The following is a 27,958-nucleotide window of genomic DNA, read 5'->3' on the forward strand; positions in this document are numbered from 1 at the left end:
TTCAGCACCTGCAGCATAAGGGCTAAACACAGAATCTAAGCAGTGCCATGTGAGTAGGGCCTCTCTGGATGCCTGCTCCCAAGAGTCATTTGTTTTGCACGGAATGTGGTTATAAGAATAGAAAATGTAACGCTGAGCGTATCCCATGGGCAGCTGTTTGTTGCAGGACAAGAGTCATTATTCTGTCATTTGTATTAAAAAAATCTAGTTGCAATCAGATGCTGGTGTGTGGGTGCATGTATATTTTATATAATATGTGCGTGTGTGTTGTCGTGCAGCATGGGGCATGGGTCACTGGCAGGTTTAAAAGGTGGATTCTCTGTAAGTTGAAGTCTTTAAACCATGATTCGAGGACATCAGTAACTCATCCTGAGGTTGGGGGTCTAGTACAGGAGTGGGTGGGCGAGGTTCTGTGGCCTGCGATGTGCAGGAGGTCAGACTAGATGGTCATGATGATCCCTTCTGACCTTAAAGTCTATGGGTCAAAGTACTAGGCTGAGACTTCCCAATCCAAATCAGGGAATCATGCGAATTAAAAGCTCTGGAGGCAGAAGTGCTCAAGTCATGGGCAGAACAGGCAGAGAACATGGGCAGCAGCCACTTGTGCTGCCTCTGTGATTCGGAGGGAGACAGCCATTCTCTCCCCATGTCCATTCAGTCCTCAGCCTCTTTGCTGAGACCACCAGCATGGGCATGTTGTGATGTGTCAAGGCCGGCAGTGGGCTTGTGCTGTTGCATGGGATTCTAGGCTCTCAATAACTGCAAGGAAAGGGCTAAGTCATGTGCAATTGGCTGCAAACCTTTCTTACGCCCTGAGGTTGGGGACCCCATCGGCTTGGCCATAGAGGTGCCCTTCCTGAATGTGAATTCAAAGCTCTTTGTTTCTTGCTTAGGATACTGCTAGACCCCGCCCACCACAGAAAGCTTTGCCGGCTAACCCCGTTCCTACTGGACCCAGGACTGTGCCAAAGATTAACAGCACAACACTACCGCCTCCTACTGCTGGAAGGCACCCAGGACGACACCCACCACCAGCAGAGGTAGGGCTTACTTACAAAATACCGCAGAGGAGAGCAGCATGCTCTCGCCACCACCAAGCACGGCTGTTCCAGAGATAAAATCACCTTGCTATTAAAGTATAAAATCCACTAGCGCAGTGTGGTTAAAGGAAACAAGGAGGTTTTATCACCAAAATATTTCCCTTCGCTGGTTTATTGTGTCTGGGTTGCTTACGAGTGCTTGGCCGCACGCACCTGTTTTTTGTTGTAGGGTTGATGGCACTGATTTTAGTTAATTTCTCACTACATATCTGTTAGGTTAAACGATCGACTGGATTCAGTTCTCCAGGGATACTGAGGACAGTGGCTGTTTCAAAATAGTCTTTAATAGAAACAAAAGATCAGCCGTGGAAATTGCTGAATTTAGGCAACACTGTGACTGGGTTACACAGCAGTTGAGTTGCTTTTTAATTCTCTAGCGGCCATAGCACCTTCCCAGAGATTAAATCTCTACACTAATTAATGGTCTTCTAGAGAAGGGCACAAGCAGCAACCGAGGTGGCAAAACATGCTGATGACAGACAATTATTTACATTGGTCAAGACTAGTGAAGCACTGAGGAATTTCAAAACCAAGTGACTGGCCAGCATGATGGCAGATTAAATTCATGGTGGCTAAATACAGGACAATACACGCTGGAAGGAAGAACTCTAGCTGCTCAGACACCAGGCTGGTTTTTAAATAAGCTCTTTATCGCTCAAGGAAAAGACTTGATTTGACACTGTGGATATAGCTCCGGGTAAACTTCTCCCCGTTATACAATGGCAGCCATGTTGGATATGTTAGGAATGGGCTAGAAAAAAATACTGACCATATGACGATAGCAGTGTATAATTATAAATTGATGGTAGGCCCTCATCCAGAAACCTGTGTTCCATTCTGGGGTCCAGGGATGGGTGACGTAAAAGATTAGTCAGAATGGCCACTGAGGAGGTATTTTGAAAGGAGATGAATAAGAGAGGACATGGCAGTAGGTGTGTACAAAATAATAAAGGCTATAGAAAAAGTAATTCAGTCACTCCTATTTACCCTTTTTCATAAATTCAGAACAAGGAGGCCATCCAATGAAACCGAAAGGCAACCAATTTGGACCTGGTCAGAGTAAACATGCTTTAACACAACACACTGCCTGTGGAACTCATTGCCACAGGATTCCTAAAGAATTAGACATTTATATGACTACTGAATACATGCACCGTTATATTAGATTGGACAAAAATTATAAGGGATATAAACTTTCCTGCTTCAGGGAAAATTCCAATCTTGTCACTCTTTATATTAGGGTTCCATTGATAAAGAGTTGATAAATGATTAATAGGTGTTTTAATAAATGGTTAATCAATGTTTATGGACTGTTTGAGACCATGGCTTATAACTAGCTACACCACTGTCCAGTGACTAACTTATAACCATCTGTAACACACACTACTCAGGTATGTAAACTGCAAGGAAAGGTTTAGGTCGTGTGCAGTTGACTGCAAACATTTCTTATGCCCTGAGGTTGGGGACCCTATAGGCTTGGCCATATAGATGCCTTTTCTGAATGTGAATTCAAAGTTCTTTGTTTCTTGCTTAGAATACATTACTCATCCATGTAATGTGCTTATAGCATCTATTAATCATTGACTCACCCTTATAAATGAAACCTTACCATAAAGTCTGAGACCAGCCTCTAATTGCCTGGGGTTAGGAAGAAACTTTCCCTATGGGTGGGTTACGCTAGAAGTGTCCATTATGGGGATTCTTGCGCCTTCCTGTGAAGAGTCTGGTACGGGCCACTGCCAGAAGCGGGATACAGGTCTGAACCGGCATGAGTTGCCAGGGTTTCTTCTATCAGTCAGCTGGACTGAGACAGCCTGGCCTGCCCCTCTGTGGTGTGAGCTGAATGAGAACAAGTAGGAAGCTTTTTCTTTTTCACAAATACTTATTTCAGTGTCTTTTTTTCATTGTAACTCCCCACACCAGAATTCAACGGTGAAGCTAGCCAGAGGAGTGAACGCCTTGCAAAAATGATGGCCAGGCACTCTGTGCTGCAGGGCTGGGGTCATCCAGCCAAACAGGGATTCTTTCCATGTCGACTTGGGATCTCACAAGAAACTGGATGTCTTTGTCACCAGGAAGCAGATACACAGGTCATGCACAGAGCTTGATCCCTCTCCCCCAGCCCCATGTTTCCCACCTGGCTCATTGGGCCACATCCAACCCTGCACAAATGGATGTCGCTACCAGTCCTGGTGTAGGCAGATGCAACGCCTAGTGACGCCAATGGGAATTGCATCAGTATATGCCAAGGCTGAATTTGGCCCACTGTGCCTTTGGCTTCCTGCAATACAGGAGTTACTTGTTTAAAATAGCGGTGAAATATTATTGTGCAATGTATAATGCAGAAGAGGGGGGCTGGGGAGAGAGCGTGCTCCATATTTTAAAAAAATATGACCTCACCCACCTTGTCTCTCTAATATCTTGGGGCTGGCATAGCTACACCTCCACTCTATATTTCATCAGTAATTTAGTGCTCAGTGATCTGAATTTGTCAGCTGCTGGACTTGACAGGCGGTGCTCTAAGGATCAAGCCCCTCTGCTTCCCCCGGTCTGTCCAGAGCAGCCACGTGTGTGTCACTGCTACACTGCCATTCTGTTTCCCTGGGCATTGACTGACTGGCCAGCAGCGGGGAAGGAAACAGTGGAAAATATGCCACGCTGAAGTAACCTGGGCTTGCTGATAAGTTTGGGCTGGAACCTCCTCCCAACCAGATCATCCCGAGCAAGATCCTTTCCATCACCGCCAGTCAGTTGTGTTGCATTAACTGCTCGATTCCGCTGTGTCTTGTCTTGTTGGTGTAAGTGTAAGATCTAGTAGCATTTCCAGCTTGGTTCATGTGCCCTTATCAGTGTCGTTTGGACTTAGACTAGGTACTACAGAAAAACTCTCTAAAGAAAATACAGGGTGAACAGTCAAAAGGAGTTAAAATGAAGTCCGGGTGGTGGAACCTTCCTGCCATAATGGGGTACCACAGCTAACCAGACCGGTACACTCTCTGTATATAGCCCATCAGCCTCCATTCTGTGTTGAGCAATACAGAGCAACACTGGGTACCTGGTCACCAGACTAACAAGAAATGTAACTTTAAAGCTTCCCAGTTGGGAGAGCAATGGAAGATTTATATGACATATGGTGCTTTTGTTGGACAGCTGACTGAATCCAAACTCTCCTCTAAATGGACCTAGTGGAGGCAGTTGTCCAGGTGCACTTTAAACTGAAGGTCCTAATCCTTAACCTTGTGAATTTGTTTTTTTTATCCGATTTGGGTTTCTACGCATTTTGTCTCAGGATTTTAGATTTGGGACATTTTGTTCCCCTAGCAATTTTTCTGTTTTCTTTGAAATTACTTCATGTGTGAACATCAGCAATTCCGGAGTTAGAGACACAGAAGCTATGTCATATCAGACTTATTATGGACAGAGGTCTTCAAGCCAAATAGTCCAGGCTGCACGGTGTAAGAAACCCTACGATTTGCTGCAAGACCCTGTTCTGGGTTGTGATTCCATTATTGCTGCCTGGCCATGAAGAAATACCTCTGAACATTCACATTAGGTTTGGATGGCATCTAAAGATGGACCGAGCCATTTTTTGTAACGTTAGCACTTCTTCCTCCTCAAGGTTCTTTAAGTAGACGGGGCATTTTGTTACCATCCAGCTGTCTACTCACTGCAATGGTTAGTTTGGCCCCTCTGCCGAGATTTTCATACTCCTTAAAAACCAACCAATAATGTCCCCCAAATGGGGCCGTAAGTGAATGAGACTGTGACTCTCACTAACCTTGAAATGCGTTTCTCCACACCTGGTCCTAATGACTGTCCACTGGCACCTGTGCTTCAATGCAAAGCAGCCATTTGCAGTTTGATGAAATCAAAGTATTTTTGTAGGCCCCTCTTTAGTTGTATGGTTTCCTTGCAAAAGACCCTGAAGGAAGGGTGGTAAGAAGGGACTCGCACCAGCAGCCAGTTATTTCTCAGAGGTTTTTTTTATCTTCCGGTGATTGTAATGGCCACCTTAGCTGGCTTTTCACCACGCCGTTCAGTGCTGTGAATCATGTTTATTAGGGCAGTGCCAAGGCACCAATCCAGAATGAGCCCCCATTGTGCAAGGAGTGGTAGACAGTCCCTGCCCCAAAGAGCTTACAGACTAGATGGACACAGGGTGGGGGGAAAGGACACATCATGCATTTAGGCCTCAATCCCTATCAGCAGAAGATACATATTTTGAACATAGCTCGACATCTTATTAAAACCACACACACACACACTTATTAACGCCTGCAGACAGCAACACCTCAGCGACAGCCTCTGGGTCTGATCCGGGCCCACTGAAATCCTTAGGAGACTTTCCACTGACTTCAGTGGGTGGGGGAATAGAGCCAGGGAACACGAAGCTCAGAAAACAACTGGACATGCCCTGAAGGGAACCCTGCAGTTCTGGGATATCATAAAAGGGAACACTCAGTAAATCACTTTACATTTCCGCATGTCTCAGCTGAGTGAATGAAGAGGGGGGAGAAAATAAAACGTGATTAAAAAAAAAAAGTATTATTTGGGAGAACATAGACAAAGTACGTGTCACTTTCTCTTAGGTCCATGTATTGTTTACAATAATGCTCTCTGTGCACCTATGCAAATACTTGAATAATGCAATTCATTGTGCCTTTTGCCTCGTTTCCAGTTAATAAATTTGTTGTCAATTGTCATTGAAATGTTGCATGGGAGTGTTGCTAACGGCGTCAATGCCAGACAGCAATAGCTCAGCCTGGTGACTGATACCCTCCTAAATAGGGATGTGCCATGTTCAGAAGTGCTGCCATGCCAGGAAAAAAGCCTTCTAAAAGTTTAGGTAAGCTTAGGCACTGCAAAGACTCCAGTCGGTTGCAGACCTGAAGAAGAGCTCTGTGTAGCATGAAAGCTTGTCTCTCTCTTTCTCCAACAGCCGTTAGTCCAATAAAAGATACTCCCTTACCCGCCTTGTCTCTCCAAAATTCAACCCATGAAGCAAAGCCATGGCTATGAACTGAAACTGGAATAACAGGTAAAGCAGCAAGGACAATTTTTCTTTACCAGGAGAGGGAGCTGCTGCTCTAATCTCTTTTCCACGGTTCTATTTCTTGCTATGGTGCGGATGCCGGTAGTCTACCGACGTGCCGCATAGCAATAAAGTCAAGAACCACTCAAAAAGATTTCAGCTCAGCCCTCAAGAGTTTGTACAAAACTCCTTTATTCTCCCTCTAAGTACAAACGTTATTGAAATGTCTTTGAACGTGGGGGTTGCTTCCAGTTAAACATCAAAGCTAGTCACAGAGTTACATTAATTCTGCCTCTTCCCAGTATGTATACAGCATGTTCATTAGGAACAGAGCTCCCAGGATCTTGCAGGCAGGGCCAGAGCGTGTCTTGTATCACCTTGTGCTGAGGGCCCCAAAGGACGTAACGTGAGCTCTGGCAGTTCCCCGGCAGAGTCCAGGGGACATTGACTTTCACAGTTCCCAGCTGTGACTTCCGGCTCAGCATGTTGCTCCGATCTCCTGCCCCAGGACACTGACAACCCACATATTCAGCTGGTCACAAGTGACGTGCATTGAGCGTAGTGCTGACGTGCTGAGCTCATTAGCTGAACCTTCCGCTCATAAAATAGTGCTGGGGGTTTTCATTGGAAAACGCTGGCTCTGTATCTATTAGATTTTCCCACATCTCCAACCCTTAAAAAAAACCCAGACACCGGAGGGCTCCTAGCTCCATTTAAAGTCAATGGAGCTATGACAATTTAGCCCAGCTGCTGATCTTCCCCTTGAACTCAGCGCTTGGATGCCAGCACGTAGAGGGTCTACCTGTGTGCTGAGACGAGCCGTGTTCTTAAACCAGATCCAAAGAGAGCTGAGCTGTTTTTCAGGGATCCATGTGTGAGTTCAGGAGACTGACATGAGCCATGCTCAGATGTAGGGGAACTAGATCACAATCATCTGAAGGCTCCCTGTTACTCAGCACACAGCGGTTGCTACCAGCAACCGAGCCTTGATTCAGGATTAACTAAAGCGCACCTTGTGGGTTCAAAAGGCGGTGGAGGACTCAGATTGTGGGGGTTGTGGCTGAGAGACTGTGGAAGAGGGAGCTGTGCAGAGAAGAGTAAAAATCCAGGGGAAAGGTGAGCAGGGCACAGTGCAAACCACAGACAGAGAGACTGTGCAAAGACGAGGTGAGGGAAGAAAAATTCGAATAAAAAAAAAAATCTGTACAGCCAGAGATCAGTTACCCACTTATGCCAGCCCAGCTTCTAATGTACAGCTCACACTTCCCTTGGGGACAAAAAGCATCTGGGTTTAAATGAGGGGGAGAAAAGACTTGGAAACTAGCTTTGCAAATCCCCCAGTGGGATCCCACAAATCCCCCAAACAGTCCACAATGGGCTCCCAAACCTCAGCTTCGAAAACATTTGCCTATTTGATTACTAATCTCGTTTGCCAAAAAAGTCTTTAGCATTTGCACCCACCTGGTCTTCCAGGCTAAAGAAGCACTTTCACTAACCAAGGAAAGGTGCTAAGTCTTGAGGAAGCCAGTGACAGTCAGTGATTCGGCACTCTCCAGCCCTGATGTTACCCAGCTGTAGCTCCGCTGAGCTCACTTCCGATTTACACTGGCTCATGCAAGGGCAGAATCAGGCCCAGTAACTTTACAGAAGAAGTTCAGCATCAATTAGAGCTAATGTGAAAAACACTCACGTGAAAGCTAATTAACATTGTGCTGCAGGAAACAACTCCTCCCCGCCCGCAGCTCACAAAAAGAAAAGTTAATTTCTACTGTAGATATACACACTTTGCCAAAGCCCTGTTTTTTTAAAAAAAATTCTCTAAGGTGTGAATTGTGCCATTATTACTCAAGCTGAATGGTCCCTTCCTGCAGAGGAAGTCCCATTGCAAAGTTACTACTCCCCATAAACTGGCAGAATCTGGCCCTACAGCTTTAAGTGGCATCGTTCACCTTTCTAGTGAATGCAGATCATTTAAAACACAATCCTGGCGCTGTCACAGCCCACGGTGTTACCCAGCACACAGCAATGTCCTAGTAGAACAACAGGTCAACGCAGAGATGGGGCTGAACCAAAACTTCACAGCCAACCCCTCAGAAATCTGCAGGTACTTCCAAGCGGAGCTGATTGAAATCTTGGCATTTGGTTAAGCGCTCGTCTCTGTAAAAGACTGAATCAACCCCCCAGGTCTGAACCTCTCTGAACTACCAAGCTGAAGTCTGGGGCTATCCAATGTGAAATCATTAGATCAAGAGCAGCAGAACTGCATTCTCTCATCCAGTTGCCTGCTGAGCCATTCAGCGCGACCTCGTGTCCAGAGGAAACGCAATCAGAGATCATTTAGGGGCTGGGGTGTACCTTCTACAGCTCTTCACCACTGGCAATATTGAGCTCTGCCGCGTATGATTGCTACTTTGCACTGGCTATTAGCTCAGCTGGCTCACCCTATAAGGGAGTCAGTACCCCCTCCAGATGCTCCTAACTGGCTGGGGACCAGGTGGCTTTGATTCATGATTGGGCCCAGCTGAGAGCAAGAGGGTTTGCACAAAAGGCAGCACACGCTCAGCTGGAGGGAGGTGGCAGCCTGGGGCTGGCCCTAATGGGAGAGGGCTGTGGGTGGGCGGGCTTCAGAGGATGTCACCCATAGGTGGCTGGCTTTGGGGGTAGACTGGAGCTGAGGCCCTAGAATAGGGGAAGGGAGTCCAGGGAAGAAGCCCTGAGCGTTAGTGGCTTGGTAGGAATGGGCTTCTAGGGAGAAGGCCAGGGAGGTAGTGCTCTGATGGAGAATGGGCAAGAACTCGGCAGCACCTGGGAGGGGAGCGAAGCGTCTGGGGAGGTCTGAGCTTAGGAAGGGGCTGTGGAAAAAACTAGAAATTAGTTTTAGAAATTAGGAAGTGGTCTGGGGAGGCAGCAAGCAGTGTGTGGATGGAGCTTGGCTGCTTTCTTTGGGGTCCTTCAGATGGGGGTGCTGGAGGAGAGCCTGTTATACCACATCATCCAGCAATCTGGGGACTGGGGGGTGGAGTTCCAGCAGTGAGTCCCCTCTTCTACATTCATGCACTCAGATAGACTAGGTTCTCCTGCAGTTAGGCAGTTGTGGCAGCTTTCGCCACCTTAGGACAAACACTGCTGACTTCCTTGCACTGCTAGGGTATATGCTGCATCGGGAGGGGTGAGAGCTGCAAAATTCAGCTTCAAACTTTCTCAGCATTTAGGGTGTCGGGACCTGAGGTTTTGGTTTGTCTCACTAAAGCGACAGAAACTATGTTCAGATCTGACCTGAACTTCCTCTTTAAGGATGTTTGGTTCAAGCCCCTCTCAAATGTTACGATGCTGTGGTTAAAATCATCAGAGGTTTCATAAAGTCATGTTGCATATTTACCCTGACAATTTATTAGGTATAAAATCTGTTTGATTGCCCTTTGGTAGGATGACAACAAAAACAAATGATACCTTACTTGCCTGTCTAAATATTTACTTGCCCAGGATGAGGGCGTGCCCTGGCTTTAAAAACAGGGGGTTGGTGGGTCAGAGGAGGGTGTTTTCTATGAGTGGACCTTTTACTATGGAACTTGCTCTGGCAAGCCAATGGCATGCTGAAAACCCATCTTTTCCCGCAGGCTTTCGGGGATTGGAAACATTATGGGGTCGTCATATGTCAGGACTTGCTATCTGTCTGGGTAAGCTGCCAGGGGGTTTGCAAGGGCAGAATATTCACTGGGGGTCTTCCCGTTTTGTTTGTTGTTGCTATGTATTTTAAGTTTTGTAGAAGTACCTAGAGCCCTTGCGATAGGGGCTGTAAAGAAATCAAAACCCACTAATCAGTCAGTCAGTGGAGGTCAGTTTGAAGTAAGCATAACATCAGCCTGAGTTCTGGTTAGGAAGGTGTGCAGCTCATGCACTAGAATCTGACAATGTTGAGAGACCGGCCTTCAGAAAGGATCCCAGAGAAGAATTTTGCTTCAAGCTTGTCATATTTCAAGGGATTTGCCACTTTCAGCAGCTATTCGTGTTGATGTCTTATGGGTGAACACAAAATATACCCCTTGCTCGTGTTATGACATCAGGCCTGCTTCAAAGCCCACTGGAAGATTGCATTTGACTCCTGTAGCATTTGGTCAGATCCATGATTAGTTTTACTTTCTGTGCTTTTGCTTTAAAATTGCTCAGTAACATTTTAGCCTGTTCAGAGCAGCATCCTCTGCCCTTGAACATTTATATCTCTGCTTTAGCTGTAGATCATGAATACTTTGGGTTTATCATCGGCAATCATGTCAGAATTATCCACTTCTATCAGAATGTTCTTGTCGTCCTTGATTGCTGGTGCCTGGTCGCTGTTCTGAAGAACTTGTGGTAGGTTCCCTAAATTTATGTCCATGTCTTTGAAGGCATGGAGTAAAAACACCCCCAAAATAATGGTGAGGAAGCCACAAACTGTCCCAATAATGTCCACCACCGACATGGCGACCCACTCCTTAAAGAGGATGATAGAAGTGGTGATGACTATGGTGGTGAATAACACGTAGTAGATGGGAAATACCAAGGAGGTGTTGAAAATGTCTAGTGCTTTGTTGAGGTAGTTGATCTGAGTGGTGACGGAAGCCACCAACGTGAGGATGAGGATCCAGGGCAGCGGGTTCTGCAGGACAGGCTGGTCAGCAAAGAAGCCCTTGATGGCAATCCCCAGGCCTTTGACGGAAGACACTGAGAAGGCACCAATCACGGAGCAGATGGTGAGGTAGATGAGAATGTTGCGCTGCCCGTAGCGGGGTGCGAGGAAGAAGATCAGAATCAGGCAGCCTACTAAGAGGATGGCAGCATAAGCGAGGAAACCTTTGAGAGGCAAGAAATGACAACATGAAATCCACAGGCATGCACAGTCAGGCTATAACGACAGCATGCGTTACTTGGGATACGCCAGAGAGATCAAACACCCACCCACGGCTGGTCAGAAGCACTGTAACCCAGAGTAAGGCAGTAACACACCTGACATACGCAGGAATACAGTTTGAAAAAAAAATAAAAGGCCAGATCTTCAAACTGGTGGAAAACATTGTAGCGCCACGAAACTGCATGAAGCTATGTAGATTTCCACCAGCTACAGATCTGGGACCAAAGACTCCCCCGTCACTTGTAATGCAGTCCCAGTCTAAGGCCTTAGACAAATACCTGTCGGGGGTTCATGTTACCAGTTTATGAATGAGCTTGTTGCCCAGGGAAAGTTCGAACCAGATGGCAATGTGTAGGGCCAGCTCAGCACATGGGTCCACGGGCATAAAGGAGGAGGGGATTTGGCTGATTGTAGGAAACAGCCATGCTGCCTCCACATTGCAGCTTGGCCACCTTAACGCTGACCTGCTCTACTCCAGGTATTCACATCCTGAGCACCTTAGAAGCTGAGACGGCAAATGGTTTGGGGTGGGAAAAGGCACCAAGTACAAATTCAGCCCAGATATGGATGCCCCTCAGAGAATGGCAGCAACAGAATCAGGCTCCGAGATGCTCCAGTCATACAAATAACAACAGCAAATGCAACAGCAAGACCATGATTCTCTAAAACCTGCACAACTGGATCCCAAGTGCTGATTACAAAAAAACCCACGGGCCCTCTCCAGGAGTCTAGAGCCACTGTCTAAAACACTAGAATGCACAACAGGGGGACAGCAGGGAAACAGTTTATAGGGGTGCACCATGGAGTCTATTCAATCCTTCAGCTAGACCCCTGGAGGCGTGGTCCCTAACTAGAGAAAAACTCCTGGATGTGACCTTCAATCTGCTGCACGTACATTTTCCGCTAAACGGCCCCATCTTTGAGCCGGCTGAACTGCCTGGTGCTTACCGGGCTCTTTCAGTTTTGAAGCCATTTCGGCCAGAGTGGTGATCTCCTCTTCTTCTGGGGCGTGTATCACCATCACTGTGCTACCCACAATGCTCAGCATGCAGCCTAGCTTCCCAAGCAGGTTTAGCCGCTCTCCGAGCAGATAGGATGATAGGATGGCACTGTGCGGGTCAGAACAATAAAATACGTTAATACCCCCAAATCGTCTACGGGAGAACTGCCAGCGTTAAACAAAAGGCAGATTAAAAGGTTACGTGTAAATTACATTTATTAAAGGCCAAGAAGAAATTCTTCTCTCTGTTGTGTGGGTGTAAATCTAGAGTAACTCTACTGAGTTAAGTGGGTTATTCTGGATTCACACCAGAGTTACTAATGGCAGAGGCTGGACTCTGTGTCTCCTAAAATTCACAGCTCACGTAGAAATAAAATTAAAGTCTTGAAAAGAAAATGCTTATAGGTGGAGAGAGATCAATGCGTCTCCAGAGGATCTAACAGTGTGGCCAGTTCCATTCATGCTCAGGTGGGTAACATGAAGTTCCTAGCACCCAAAGAAAGGGGTTTGAGGACCAAAGGAACAAACACTCCATTAATTATTTAGTTATTAAACTTTAGAAACTCTCTGAAGGGACAGTAGAACCCAACTACGAGTTTGCTTATCAAAATGACCCACTCTGGAGGCAGTTCCCCACTGTAGTGGTGCTAAATCTCCCATTTTTATTGTGAGTCTTGCAGTAATTGGTCTCTTTTTGAAAAAATAGCCCCAGCTCCTGGAGTCACGTGAAAATCCGAGACTCCCAGTTTTCACTAAAAGAAAAATAAGTTTCTAGCCCTCTGGCAGGAGAGAAAAGTACAAAAATGTGATCCCAATGCACCCTAAAAGTTCAAAAGCCAGACTGCAAATCAAGAGAACCCGAAATGGATGATTTTGTGACAAGTTCTCATGATTTTTGGCATTTGGGGTTGGCAACACTATCCACTGCCAAAAATGTTCTGGTACCAGTGCCGCAGCTGGGAGAACAGAATAAGAAGGAAGAGACAGAGGTTTTTATAAAAGCTTCCAAATGAACGCCGGACTTCTGGTCACCCCACCATACGTTGTTGCCATGTGGCATATGTTATTTAACCCAACAGTTAATGTGCTTTGTGCAACATCCTGCGCTGAGGAGAGCATCCGCCTATTTGTCCATTTTGTAGCAACCACCAAGATGTTTTTCTTCTTGCAGAGTAAATCACGTTTGTGCCATCTGGGGGGAAAAGGGGGTTGAATATAAAAATAGAGAGACCTAGAAATCACCTTATGAGCACGCTCAGGGCGCCAAGGGGGGTGACGATAGTTGCAGGCGCAAATGCATAGGCAGCAAAGTTGGCAGCTTCCCCTCCACCCACTGAGCAAACAAGAGAAAAACAAACAGCCAACAAGTGAGTTACAACACGTAGTATTTCGTTAAAGTCATTGTGCATTTTCAGAGCAATAAGGGCTGAGCTGGGGAAGGAGCCTGAATCTTGCTGGGGGTTTCGACGCTGCATGTAAACTGAGCCAGGGCATCTTGGGGCAAAATAACCCCGGTGAGAACTATTCCCGAGGAGGGAGCTTCGCACATGGGGGATCTGCAGGAAGTTGTACATCCTGGATTCTGTTACCAAGCGGGGGGATGGAGCGGGGGATACCGCCTCCCGAATATCTACCTACTGATGTAGATGTGCCCTTTCATGATCTTGGTAGTCCATCAGGCTTTGTCCAGTGCCTGGTACGCTGACAGACCAGCCAGCCTTCCTGGTGTAACCGGGGCTTTTCATACTTTTGGCCAGGAAAACCAAGCGAACTAGTTCTGCAAGCAATCCAGACGGGCTGCGATGTGACGGGCACAGCATGCTGGTTCTGCTCTATTTATCTATCTGCAAGGGGTGGAGAATCTGTCCCTACACTGAACAAACTTCCGAGCCACTGGAGAAATTGGCTAAAATCATAGCTTGGTTACGCCTCCATTTTCTGAACCTTGTAAGGGCCATACATGCATGGGAATGTGAATAACCCCACTTACTGGTTAACAGTCCAGCCCACCAGAGCCAGTCCTTAAGGTAGCCATGACCTCCGTCTCCTGGGAAAGCAAAGCACAGATATTTAGGGACTACTAGAAAAATAACCCACAGCCACAAGAAATAGCAGATTCCGAGCTATGAAGGGGCTGTTTCAAATGACTATTGAAACAACCTAGAAGGCGAGGAGACAATAAACAAATCAGTAAAATCCTACATGGAAACCAGAGATTGAGAAGGCTGTTAGTAGAAGGTGGTATTTACAGCCTGGACGGGCAGCATAAATACAATAGAAAACAGCTATTTAATCCCATTGGACAACACTGAAAAGACAACGTTATCCCCCGGCCAGTGCTAAGCACTGAAAGCTCTGTGATGAGTTTGCAGCGTCTTTGCATGGATTTGCTGAGTGCCCTTGACCACTAACAGCCATGGTCATTGTTGCTATTTTTCAGGGAACTGCTTGTAGGGTCCCAGCATCAAATGCCTTGGCCAGGGCCCAGATGTGGAACGGAAACCTGAAAGGGAGATTGTGGGGGGAAGAGACAACGGGTAAAGCTGATGGGGAAACAGGCCTCTTGCTGGCGTCATGGGGGGCAGTGTTAGCTAGTGGATAGGGCACTAAACTGCTCAGGATGTCGCGATTCTAAGCTGCTGATGGGCTGGCTGACCTTGGGCATGTTGCTTTCTCTCTCTTGGCCTCTGTTTCCTCTCCCATTCTTTGTCATGTCTATTTGGGCAGGGATTCTGTCATTATGTGTTTTTACAGTACCTAGCACCCTGATCTCAGTTGGGGTCTCCAGGCGTTACTGGAATACAAATAATGAATAATAACATCCCTGACTTAATGCAAAAAGGGAGTTTCATGACTCTGTGTTTCTGATGCACAATTATTTATGGCATTAAAAAAAAATGAGATGGTGGAAAATGTGTTTCTAAAAAGGAAGAGTTCAGAGGATCAAGCGGGGCGGGAAGTGGAATCTAAAGTTCTTCCACACCAAGAGCCTGATCCTGTCCCCATTAAAGACAAAGCAAAAACTCCCACTGATTTTAGCGGGAGCAGGATAGGGCCCAGTTTTCAATGACACTGGCTGAGCAGGTACTACCAGGTAACAGCACAAGTTAGGAGGAATGTTGAAGTAGGCAGCAGCAGAGGGCCGTGCTCAAATACCATGGTAATGAGCCTGCTATAAATGCCTAGATGGAAAGATTAGATGGCTAAAAGGAAAGTCAGAGCCAGCAATGGATAAAGAACACTTGGGAAACCAGTGCTAGAACTGGAACATTTAAAGAGCCTCAGTGAAAGCTACAGGGAGAAGATTACACACTGGCTCCCTCAGAAATTCCTGCTTTCTTTGGCACAAAACTTTCTCAGAAATTCTTCTTTTTGGCTGAAATTTTCCATGCTTGAGCTCAGCCCCATGGTGAATCGCTCTGGAAAATCCCTGCGACCACTATGGAGTTAGCTCAGCTTTGGGATGCGGTGGAGGAAGCTGGGGAAATACTTTTGTTACTGTTAAATTCCTAAGATTTCTTTGGGCAGATAACTCAAAAAAGCTGAACTTTACAACATCGGCTGTTGCATATGGCCGGTCCTCAGCAAGGGGCAGACACCCTGGGGGTGGATCTGTACCGCTTAGCAGTTAGAGGCCCAGATTGGCACTGAGGAGCTCTGGGTTCTAGTCCCAGCTTCGCCCCTGACCTGCTGGGCGACCTTAGTCAAGTCACCTCATTGCTCTGTGCCTCAGTTTCCCCATCTGTAAAACAGGGACAATGATACTGACCTCCTTTGTAAAGCTCTTTGAGATCCACCGATCAAAAATGTTATCTAGGAGCTAGGTGCTATGGTTTGTAGTTACACAGTGAGGTTGGCTGCAGGTGTGGTTCGAAACATTGGTGACACCAGAGCCATGGGATAAACTCCACTGTGCAACTCAACAGTGGGCAGAACTGGGGGATCAGACTTCACTCCGCCCCCCTCCCCCAATTCCACCTGTTGGGGCACACAAACACATCCACCACATTTACCTTGCATCTGTACACACGGCTGGTCAGGCAACAGACACACACACACCAGTGCAACCCCACTGCACACACGTGCTCCAACAACCACAAGCTGAGCTTCCACATATCCCACTCAGACTCCACCTCCACACGCTGCCCTAAGGTGATGCAATTCACACACGCTTCCCCTTGCTCAAGCCCCTACTGCATAATCTCATCCTGGCACATACCGTCCCCCCTTGTGCAATACAATCCCACACATGCATGCCTCAGCCAGAGCCTGCATTCAGCAGCTCCCACTCGCTCCAACAGGCACGACACATTCATATGCTCTCACAGAGATCCCTCTTGCTCCAGCTCTGGTCATGCCCCCTAGGCCATCTAATCAGGAGAGATACAATCTGTCAGCAAGACGGCATATGATATGCCCTCCGCTCATTAAGGACAATGCACATGTGTGAAGGAGTGGAAGTAAAGCCTTGCAGCATCACTTATCCTCACCTTGCAAAACAGTGGGGGTCAGGGTCAGCAATACCATTAGGGGCCAGCCCACTCAGTAATAAGCCCCGCCCTGTTCTGTGTCATCTGTGAAGTCATAGTCAGTGTAACCTCATGGTGCGAGTGGTAGGATACCTGAGACACCAACTGAAGAACACAGAGGACCTTATAATCATTACCTCTAATTTGGATGGGCACCATCCAAGGTGCTTTTCTACCTGTGAAGTAAAGCCACCCTGACCATTCTTAGGGCATTAGAACCGCTTTGGTTCTGCGGTGCTGGGTGCAGGTGCCTCAAAAAGATAACCTCTCTGAGACGGCAAAGATAACGACAGCAGCCCTCACTTGCTGCATCACGTCTGAGATTAGATTGTAACCTCTCCAGCACAGAGACCATATTCTGTAGAGTTCTCAGCATGTTTCAGTTACTGTACTATTAATAATAATAAATAAATAACACAGATGGGGAATTATTTATATGTAGTTTAACATGAAGTTAATATTTACTTGATGAAAGGGGGAAAGTTTATACACATATTCTGGGCTCTGCAAATGAATTTGACATTTTGCATTAATAAGATGTCATTCTCCTGTGCAGGAAAAACACACAGGGCCTTGTACTGTCCCAGTGAATCCAATGGCAAACTTCCCCATTGACTTCAATACAAGCAGGATTTGGTTCATGGAGAACAGAACTGTGCAATCCCATTTGAATGAATTGATCCATTCTGCAGGGGTGAAATTCTCCCCTGGGCAAAGGGCTAGCACCAGAGCTGTGAACCATTTGAGTCCCACATCCAGTTTTATTTACACAGAGAAGAGTCCCTGATGGGTACTAGTTCCTGATGGATGAAAAGTTCCCCCACTCCCAGTTATCAGGCACTTCAGATGCAAACACACACACACCAACAGCAGATCTCACGAGGCATATCCCCCGGCCTCATTACTCATGGGAGTGTGGACAATGCCTCTGATTCTGGGAGCAGAAACCCCATCTTCTGCCCTGAATCTCCATACCTGCTCTGGTGCCCCCTTTGTCCACCAGTCGCAGCAGCCCTTTCTTCTTGAGGATGACACTGCTGCCGATGAGGAAACTGGAGAAGATGGCAAGGGCCAAGCCAATGTAGAATCCATATTTGCTTTCTACTTGTGTTGCCCAGCTGCTGTGCAAAGTGAGATTCTTATGGACAGAGGTGGACAGGTTGCCGTCACTGACTACCTGGCATACGACCCAACGAGAAGAGCAAGAAATAGGAACCAAAGAACCTGTGAGGACAACACACACAGAAAACAAATGTGAAGGATTAGCGAGAATATTCTATGGGACTCTATCAAATGTGTTTCTTTAGGGATGGTGATGTAGTGGTCAGAGCACAGGGCTGGGACTCAGGATTCTAATCGCAGGTCTGTCACTGACTCCTTAGACAGCCTTGACAAAAATGATTTAGGGCCAGATTCTAGCACCCTTATGCACTCTTATTTCATGAACAGTCCCCTTGAAGTCAAGGTGTTACTGAATATGCTCAAAGTAACAGAATCTCTCTACCTAAGATACTTACGTGGCCCCCCAATACTGTAGGATGTGAGCACCCCAAAATCTTCAGTATGTTTATCCTCATAACACCCCTGGGAGCCAGGTAAATACTATGTTTGTCATGAAACTGAGGCAGAGAGAGAAGAAGCAGCTTCACAAAGTATTTAGGCTCCTCCTACACGAATGGAAGTTAGGAGCTGAAAGACCTGGGCCTAAGTGACTTGCCCGAGGTCACACAGGAAGTCTGTGGTGGAGCAGAGAACTGAACCTAGATCAAAGGTTCAAACAACAACAAAATCAAGGAGCAAAGGAAAAGCTTAACAGAGGCACAAATGCTAATTGTTTAATGTATGAAACCCTCAACAAGGGGGCAATTACGTGGCATGAGTTTGTGGATGGACGCCCTGGTTAGACATCCGTGGCACTGGGACACTAGGCTTTAAGCTCCATCTGTACTACAGTTAGAAACCCTTGGCTCACTTAGCTGGCAAGATTCCAGCTAGCGTGGCTGGACACAGCAGCTTTTTCCCAGCATGGCTCTAGAGTCCTGGCAACGTTGGGCTGGAAGGGACCTCGATAGGTCGACTAGTCCAGCTGCCTGCACTGAGGCAGAACCAAGCAAACCTAGACCATCCCTGAGAGGTGTTCGTCTAACTGTCCTTAAATGTCTCCAGTGATGGGGTTCCATAACCTCCTTTGGTAACCTATTCCAGTGCTTAACTAGCCTTATGGGTTTTTTTTGTTTTGTTTTTTTAATTCAACAATTTTATTGTATACATTTACATAAGAAATATTGCAGAGGTGACTGGAAAACTTTTTTAAGCATCCTCCCCACCAGCAGGTGCATCTCCACTCTTCGTGTTCCTAGTGTAAATCACGCGGGCTCGGTGCTTGGACACAAGTTTGATCAACCCTTGGCTGAGCAGTTCTTGGAGGGCAGCCCTTGCTAAAGGTCCTCGAATCTTCAACCGTTCGGAGACTACAGCTGGCGTGATGAGCTTGTAGTTGGGTACTTCTTTGCACAGTTTATCATAAGTTGCCTTATCAAACAAAACAAGGTTGTTCAGCTTGTCTCTTACTTTCCCTTTGGACCACTTCTCTTTTTTTTTTGGCTTTACCCCCAGATTTGTTCACTGGGTCCTTGTCTTTCTTTGAGGACTTCCCCACATCCTTCTTCTTCTTATCGTCCTTGGGGGGGCATGGCGGCTTTATAGTTAGAAAGATTTTCCTAATATCTAACCTAAATTACCCTTGCTGCAGCATAAGGCCATTGCTCCTTGTCCTTCCTTCAGTGGGCAGGGGAACAATTGATCCCTGTCCTCTTTATAACAGCCCTTAGCATATTTGAAGACTGTTATCAGATCTACCCTCTGTCTCCTCTTCTCAAGACTAAAGATACCCAGGTTTTTTAGCCTTTCCCCATAGGTCAGGTTTTCTAAACCTTTTATAATTTTCCTTGCTGTCCTCTGGACACTGTTCCACTTGTCCACATCTTTCTTAAAATGTAGCGTCCAAACCTGGACACAGCACTCCAGCTAAGACCTCACCAGTGCTGAGTAGTTGTACATATGACACTCCTGTTAATGCACCCCACTGCATCACATTTTTGGCTCATATTCAATTTGTTACCCACTATATCCCCTAGATCCTCTTCTGAGGTACCACTGCCTAGCCAGTTATTCCCCATGTCACGGTTGTGCATTTGTGTTTTCCTTCCTACGTGTAGTACTTTGCACTTGTCTTTATTGCAGTTCATCTTGTTGATTTCAGCCCAATCGTCCAATTTGTCATAGCCATTTTGAATTCTAATCCTGGCCTCCAAAAGTGCTTACAACCCTCCCAGCTCGGTGCCACTCATGAATTTTATCAGCGTATTTTTCACTCCATTAGCCAAGTCGTTAATGAAAATGTTGAATAGTAACAGACCCAAGACAGACCCCACTAGAGTGGGGGGGAGGGATAGCTCAGTGGGGGGGGAGGGATAGCTCAGTGGTTTGAGCATTGGCCTGCTAAACCCAGGGTTGTGAGTTCAATCCTTGAGGGGGCCATTTAGGGATCTGGGGCAAAAATTGGGGATTGGCCCTGCTTTGAGCAGGGAGTTGGACTAGATTTGGGGGAAGAATAGCTCAGTGGTTTGAGCATTGGCCTGCTAAACCCAGGGTTGTGAGTTCAATCATTGAGGGGGCCATTTAGGGATCTGGGGCCAAAATTGCGGATTGGTCCTGCTTCAAGCAGGGGGTTGGACTAGATGACCTCCTGAGGTCCCTTCCAACCCTAACCTTCTATGATTCTATGATTCTATATGTCCTCCCAATTTGACAGTGAATCACCGATAACTACTCTTTGAGGATAAACTTTCAACCAGTTGTGCACCCACCTTCTAGAAATTTCATTTAGATCACATTTTCCTAATTGGCCATGTGGGACTGCATCACAAGCCTTATTAAAATCAAGCTATATCACACCTACCGCTTCCCCACAATCCACTAGGCCTGAAACATTGTCAAAGAAGGAAATGAGCCTGGCTTGTTCTTGACAAATCCATGTTGGCTATTCCTTATAATCCTGCTATCCTCTAGGTGCTTGCAAATTGATTGTTTAATCATTTGTTCCAGTATCTTTCCAGGTATCAAAGTTAGACTCACCGGCCTAATTCCCCAGGTTCTCTTTGTACCCCTTTTTCAAGATCACTACTATGCTTGCCCTTCTCCAGTCCTCTGGGACCTCACCCATCCTCCAAGATAATCGCTTATGGTTCTGAGAAAATACCTGAAGGTGAATTTCATCAAACGCTGATGACTTGAATACATCTAACTCATCTCACTATTCTGTAATCTGTTCTGGCTTGTGTTCCTTCACCTGTGTGTGTCATTTGTGTTGACTTTTCCACACCTGGACACACTGCACAGCCATGTTTGTATCTTGTCTCTCTAATATCCTGGGACCGACACAGCTAAAACAACACTACATGTTTTGTATCAACACACTCTAGGAAAACTTGGGCTCAGCAGCTGGAACCAGGAGCTGTGGTTTGTGGGTCCTTTTCATACAGTGTCCTGCGCTTTGGGACGTCCTCCCACCTGGGTATAAATGGGTGACATGCAGGAGTGCTGGGAAGAGGGTGAACTTTATTTCCTGGCCCCTGTCATATGACATTGGTCAGGGCTGCAGAAAGTTAATATCACTGTCACACAGCAGGGGTCACAGTATCCTTCTCATATACTATGCGAGTCCTGTATGTTATCAGTAGTGTTCCCTTGTCAGCTAAAGTCCTTCAAGAACTGAGTCTCTGAAGTAGTTTCCCCTTTCTCCACCACAAGCAGAGATAACAATTTGACTCCCACTCTTTATTCAGCATCACAAACACTCCTTGCTCTCCAGATGTACTAACCGCCCTGGAGGCTAAGTGACAGTCTATCTCAGTACAATCACGTTGCTACTACAGGGCCATCAGAGTCTAAGGCATTTTTTGTTTCCGTCAGGAACTGACTCCAGCAAATGCAGAACAAATATAGGGGGCAGACGAGAGAAGGGATTTACTATACAACAGGTGAAGATCATTGGCTATCTAGAACGAGTATAGTAATTGGAAGGAAGACCTTTATTGAATAAAACACTTCTCTAAAGTGTGGAGAGAAGCATTAAAAAGCATTTGCCAGGTCGGAATGACTCCACCAGCACCAAGATAGAGTGCGGGGGGAATGAAATGAACTTGGAAAAAAATATTGACACTTTCCCTATTTGAAAATGAATACTGACTTTCAATTTATCTTCTATTTATGGCCCCTCAATATAGCATGTGAGGGCTGGGAACCAGAAAGCTCCCAGAGAAACACCCAAGAATGGCCTGGCTCCCAGCTCGGAGTGGCAGATCTGTTTACTGAATTCTGGAACAGCCATGATTCAAACATTGTTTGCAATGTTCGTGTAGCCCGCTCGGTCCCAGGATATTAGCGAGACAGGATGGGTGAGGTAATAGCTTTTATTGGACCAACGTCTGTTGGAGAGACAGACATGCTTTTGAGCTTACACAGAGCTCTTCTTCAGGTCTGCAGGTTACACAAAATAATTATTCCCTTGGTAGGACTGTCATTTGTCTAGTACCTAAAGGAGATACTGTGTAAGGTTGAAAGCTTTTGTCTCTCACCAAGAGAAGTGAGCTATTACCTCACCCACCTTGTCTCTCTAATACCTTGGGACAAACAACCAACAAAATCAATTTTAATTTTTGCAGATTTTCAGTTTGCAAAAAATGTCAAGAATCTGCCTTTTCATCTCCATTTGGGGGTGGCAAAAAATTTTGAAATCATAACATTTTCCATGGGGCAGGAAATTGGCTTCCTGACCAGCACTAGTTATCAAGGCCCCTTGACACAAAACTTGTGTACAGCTCAGGATCCATCGATTTTAAGGTCCAATGGGACAATTATGGTTATTTAATTTGACCTCCTGCATAACACAGGTCAGAGATTCTCCACCCAGTAATTTCTGCATCAAGCCTGATAAGGTGTGGTTGAACGAAAGCATATCTTCTAGAAAGACATCCAACCCTTGTTGATTTAGAGACTCCAATGCCACCCTGCCTATTCAGGCTGCCCTCTGCCAGCTAGTCTGTCACTCATCACTTCCAGTACCGCATTTCTACCTAATTTGGTAATTTTGCTTTTCTATGGAATTAGAGAGGAGCTTTTCATCAGGAGTTCCCAAAAGGTCTGACCCTTATAGGAGCAGATACTTAAGTTAAAGGTTAGAATAGCAACCTCTCACAAAGCTTTCCTCTCTGCTGCACATTGTCTGTGGTCTGTTCATTGGGAATAAAGACCAACCAATTATGGAGTTGATCAGAAGCTAGGAATGGGTGAGACGGGATGGATCACTTGATGATTACCTGTACAGTTCGTCCCCACTGAAGCACCTGGCACTGGACCCTATCAGAAGACAGGATACTGGGCTAGATGGATCACTGCTGTGACCCAGTATGGCCATTCTTATGTCAGGTTACACAAAAGAATTATTCTCTTGGTTGGATTCTCATTTGTTTTCACAGCCACCCTTATGGCAGCATCCAGCACTTGGGGCCATGTCATATGCCCATAACTTCTGGCAAAACCTAGGCAAAATCTCCTTCAGAGTACTACAGCATATGACAAGGATGCTGGGCCTCTTTCCTGTACCCCTTTGCCCTCTAGAAGCACACTATATCATGCCTGAGAACCCAGAAGTTACAGGGCAGAGCCTCAGATCCTTGTCATATCTACCTTGATTCAATTGCGTTCTGGCAAGCTACACTAGCTGAGCATCTGCCACATAATTATTCTGAAGTTAGGTCAAAGGAGGAGTGCCTTAGTGGGATAATACCGAGACTCCCTGAAAACATAAATTTAAATACCAGCAAGGTTGACTCAACCCTTCATCCTTCCAAATTATTTTGATTGCCAGGCATTTTATGTACTCAGATACCACAGTGATGGGCACAGCATTAACACCTAGGTAGATTTACTGGAGGTGTGTCTCCTTCAGCTGGGACCTTGAAAAGAAGAGGTCCTGATTCATCACTGCATATGCTGTGGGGACGCCATTGATTTCAGTAATGGTGAATCTAGCCCAGAGGCTCTGTCTGGCAAATGATCCCCTGGCACTTTTTCTAGGAGTCCAGGTTCGTCCTTGACCAAAATTTCTCACTTCCCATCCCCACTGCGGACGCCACCTGTCTGGTGAATGCATGTGAAGTTGGAAAGCATTCAGATCCTGCAGGATGAAATTGCGGGTATCAATGTGATTCATTATTCAGTGGCATGAAAGTAGATAAGAATCAAGGGCTTCTTTGTAAAGCACCACTAAACATCAGCCTCTACATCAAAGCTGTATCAATGGGTGTGGGTGGGGAAATTGTTGAGCTTCTTTTTCTGGTTCTCACACTGCTACCACACCCGAGACATTGCTCCTCGCTACCCTTCGCTCTGTGTAGGTACTGAACTAACAATGCATCCGATGAAGTGAGCTGTAGCTCATGAAAGCTTATGCTCTAATAAATTGGTTAGTCCCTAAGGTGCCACTAGTCCTCCTGTTCTTTTTTTGAACTAACAAAATACACAGCGATGGATGAGGGAAGAACATGCCCAGATGGAACTTCACAGAAGAGTTTTCCACCACTAGGGAGCAGATCGCCTCTGAGCAACAAAACAGCTGTGTCAAATTTTTAAAGAATATACTGCGTGTATCAGAACAATGAGCTGCTAGAGCATTGCCTTGGTCTTAGCAATGGGAAGAGGGACCCGCCATGTGGATTGTGCCCATCCAAGGAGTTCTTTGTGTCTGGTTGGACATGGACAATCATTTCACACATCCCCCACTTCCCAGGCCCTGGGAGCAATTCACCAAAAAAAGTTGGGACAGGCTGAGGCTGCTGGACACATTGTGCAGCTTCCCCTCCCCTCTCTGTTGGGTGTTTCTGCGGGAGGGATTGCCCTGCATGCAAATGATCCAATGGAAAAGTCCCTGACTGTGCACTTCCCTCCCAAAGGACCTGGTGGAAGCCCTATCACTAGTTTCTTTTTCTAGACTGTGTAAAATGCTCCCATATATACTGTAGGGAACAATCCTACATAAGGCAGGGGGATGGGTTAAACGGTCTATAGAGTCTTTTCTATCTTGGATTAGTAAAATTTAGAAGAAGAAAACCCCCAGCTGCTTTGTAAGTCCCTGCAAATGCTGTAATGCACAGGTAACATAGTGCTTAGTTACTCTCATTTCTTCTGCTATAGAACAGGCTTTGTGAGGCTTAGAACAAAAGTGACTGCTAACTCCCCTGGCTGCACAATGTCCTCATGTGACAGAGCTTTTACGTCCCTCAGAGAGAGCAAATAAAATCAGCCCCCTTCAATGCAAACAAGAGCCAGTATAAAACCTGAGAGGGAGCAAGCCAGAGGTCTGCTTGCTGATTTACTAGCTCTTCTTTTGTTACATTCAATTCAGCCTTCCAGGCAGCAAAATGAATTACATGCCTATGTAGGGTGTGGGGGGAGGTATCTCCAAAGAGAGGTTGGGATACACAAAAATCACTTTAGCTGCAAATAGGGCCCAGATGTTGATATTTACATCCCTAGACATGAAAATACACCGTTCAATACGGCACATGGACAAGTGGCTGTGGCTTACCCGAAGAGAGTGAGTTTTAAAAATCACTAGCTGGGTTTCTTATTCTTTTCACTGGTTATTTCTAGAAGTTAAAAAGGCAGATTCTCAGCTGGGGTCAGTTGTCATCACTCCATTGCCTTCAATAGAGCTAGGGCCAATTACGCCAGCTGCGGATCTGCCCCACGAGGATCAAAATGAATGTAGATATGCACGTACATTTTCACAGCCAGAGCTATCACACACATGTGCTTTAAGGGCATGATCCCACTGGAGTCAATGGAACATTTCCTGTTGACCTTCATTGGCATTAGGCCCCAGGCAGCTGCATTCAGTCCAGATTATCATTCCAATTCAAATGCCAGATGCTTTACACTTCACACCTTTCTGCAGGGAGGTGTCACGGGGCAGCCCACCAAGCCTAGGCTAGCAGCACACATCTCCAGGGCTCTGAGTGGGCGGGAGAGCGCCTTGAGGAAACCCCTATTTCCAGCCTCCCCCAGAACAGGGGCTGGATCGAGCACTGCCAGGAACTTTAAAAAGTTTCACCTTGGAAAGAACAAGCTACAGAATCACAGAACTGTAGGGCTGGATGGGGCCTCCAGGGTGCACACAACCCCCAGGATGAGACAGGACCAAGTCAACGTAGGCCAACCCAACAGGTGTTTGTCCAACCAGTTCCTAAAACCCTCGAATGAGGGGGATTCCACACCCTCCCAAGGAGCCTGTTCCCAGGGTGGTTGTGGACTTCCTTCCTCTCAATTTTTAGGAACAGGTTGGACAAAGGTGCCTGTCTGGTAGGGGGAACCTGGAATGAAACCAGCCCTGCACCGGCCAGTTCTCCTTCACCACCTACTTCCCCTGACACCCTCCCCGCTTGCTCCTGCCAGTGCTGAATGCATTACAGGAGGTAGCCCAGCCCCAGGGATGAGTGACCCAGTCCAGCCCTATGGGGGGATCTCTGCTACCCCGTCCCCAGATCAGCACAAACACCTGCCCAGCTCTCCCTCCTGCAATGGGACCCCCTCACCTCCTGGAGCCCTCCTGCTCACATGCACCCTGCATCTCCCTCTAGCCAGAGGAACCCACCGGGCCCCCTCCTCCTAACTCTTGTCCAGTGCTACCCCCATGGGAGCAGTGCCTGAGGCAGGGCTGAGTCGAGGGGCAGCCCCAGCTGTTGCCCCGATTCCCACAGGCCCTGGCACTGTCTCCTTTCCCCCTGAATTTGGTGAGAAATCAGGGGCCGGTGGCTAGCTCGAGAGCCCTGGGCTGCAAAGGGTCTGCCCTTGGGGGTGCAAAGGTGGGGGGGGAGGTGGTCTATGGCCAGCCCAGCCCCATCCCAAGCTACCTCCAACCAGAACCCCATCCCACCCCCGAACGGGCCAGCCTCTGCCCCCAGCCCCCTCCAGAACCCCCCAACTGCCCCCTTCCAACCCCATCATACCCCAATCCCATCCCACCCCCTTCCGACCCCCATCCCAGTCCTCAGTCCCACTCACCCCCCCAGCCTCCTCCAGAACCCCCCAACTGCCCGCTTCCGACCCCATCATACCCCAATCGCATCCTACCCCCCTTCCGACCCCCACCCCAGTCCTCAGTCCAACTCACCCCCAGCCTCCTCCAGAACCCCCCAACTGCTCCCTTCCAACCCCATCATACCCCAATCCCATCCCACCCCCTTCCGACCCCCATCCCAGTCCTCAGTCCCACTCACCCCCCCAGCCTCCTCCAGAACCCCCCAACTGCCCCCTTCCAACCCCATCATACCCCAATCCCATCCCACCCCCTTCCGACCCCCATCCCAGTCCTCAGTCCCACTCACCCCCCAGAACCCCCAATTCTGCCCGCTTCCGACCGCATGACACCCCAATCCCATCCCACCCCCTTCCGACCCCATCCCAGTCCTCTGTCCCACTCACCCCCCCAGCCTCCTCCAGAACCCCCCAACTGCCCCCTTCCAACCCCATCATACCCCAATCCCATCCCACCCCCTTCTGACCCCCATCCCAGTCCTCAGTCCCACTCACCCCCCCAGCCTCCTCCAGAACCCCCCAACTGCCCCCTTCCAACCCCATCATACCCCAATCCCATCCCACCCCCTTCCGACCCCCACCCCAGTCCTCAGTCCCACTCACCCCCCAGAACCCCCAACTCTGCCCGCTTCCGACCGCATGACACCCCAATCCCATCCCACCCCCCTTCCGACCCCCACCCCAGTCCTCAGTCTCACTCACCCCCCTTCAGACCCCCCCAGCTCTACCCCCCTTCCGACCCGACCCCTCTTCCAATCCTACAGTCCCGGGCCAGTTCCCACCCCCCTGCCCTCACCCCGGACTTCAATCCCCCCCCCCGTGTAGCCCCCCTTGCCCCGGCACCCACCGTTCGCACAGCTGCGGTTCCCCCACAGCGGCTCCATGGGCTCGCTCCAGGAGCAGCGGAGCCAGATCCGGATCGCAGGCGGGTGCGTGTGTCCTGTCCCCGGGGCCGATGCCTCCCACTCCCGGCTGCCTCCTCTGCCCCTCCTTTGCGAGGAGCGGCACCTAGGACCTCGCCCTGCCTGTGCTGAGCTGGAAAGTTGCTCCCGGCTGGGCTGGGTGTGCACCTGCTCCAGCCGGATACTCCACTGAATCAGGCTTCTCCTCCCCCTGGCTCATCGCACTGCAGCCTCCCCAGCCCCAGGGACTCCCCTCGCTGCCTGACCTAGGGCCCAGTCCCCCGCACTCAGGAGAGCCGAGGGGGTGAGTCTCTGCTTCATGCAGAAAAAAGGGAAGGGATCAAGCAAA

The 27,958-nt window shown here is 47.7% G+C and overlaps 2 protein-coding genes and 1 pseudogene across 5 annotated transcripts in view; 1 reads left to right on the forward strand and 2 right to left on the reverse strand.

Annotated features, from left to right (window-relative positions):
* ADAM19 (ADAM metallopeptidase domain 19) overlaps positions 1–5,803 on the forward strand; it is a 52,356-nt gene extending 46,553 nt beyond the window's left edge. For all 4 annotated transcript variants that reach the window (XM_073355211.2, XM_073355215.2, XM_073355214.2 and 1 more), the window contains 2 exons: positions 894–1,040; positions 3,024–5,803. In XM_073355211.2, the coding sequence (XP_073211312.1) occupies positions 894–1,040; positions 3,024–3,071 (195 nt within the window). In that variant the 3' untranslated portion in view covers positions 3,072–5,803. The remainder of the gene's footprint in view (positions 1–893; positions 1,041–3,023) is intronic.
* Positions 5,107–27,751, reverse strand: NIPAL4 (NIPA like domain containing 4). Its single transcript, XM_073355216.2, has 6 exons — positions 27,555–27,751; positions 17,525–17,773; positions 14,011–14,067; positions 13,263–13,353; positions 11,969–12,129; positions 5,107–10,962 (listed from the first exon to the last, which is right to left on the reverse strand). The coding sequence occupies exons 1-6, from the start codon at positions 27,589–27,591 to the stop codon at positions 10,358–10,360; spliced, it is 1,200 nt and encodes a 399-aa protein (XP_073211317.1). The 5' UTR covers positions 27,592–27,751; the 3' UTR covers positions 5,107–10,357.
* On the reverse strand, positions 18,826–19,728 carry LOC140916216 (small ribosomal subunit protein eS25 pseudogene; annotated as a pseudogene).
* Positions 27,752–27,958: the final 207 nt, after the last annotated feature.

The sequence above is a fragment of the Lepidochelys kempii genome, chromosome 8 (genome assembly GCF_965140285.1).
Source record: "Lepidochelys kempii isolate rLepKem1 chromosome 8, rLepKem1.hap1, whole genome shotgun sequence".
NCBI classification, from domain to species: domain Eukaryota; kingdom Metazoa; phylum Chordata; order Testudines; family Cheloniidae; genus Lepidochelys; species Lepidochelys kempii.

Excerpts from the sequence above, each read along its gene's own strand:
- NIPAL4 (XM_073355216.2), bottom strand. The coding sequence starts at position 27,591 with ATGGAGCCGCTGTGGGGGAACCGCAGCTGTGCGAACG. Across the intron at positions 17,774-27,554 it reads GAACCGCAGCTGTGCGAACG|GTTCTTTGGTTCCTATTTCT; the intron begins GTGGGTGCCGGG and ends TTGTCCTCACAG. Across the intron at positions 14,068-17,524 it reads CAAAGGGGGCACCAGAGCAG|GAGACGGAGGTCATGGCTAC; the intron begins GTATGGAGATTC and ends TTGCTTTCCCAG.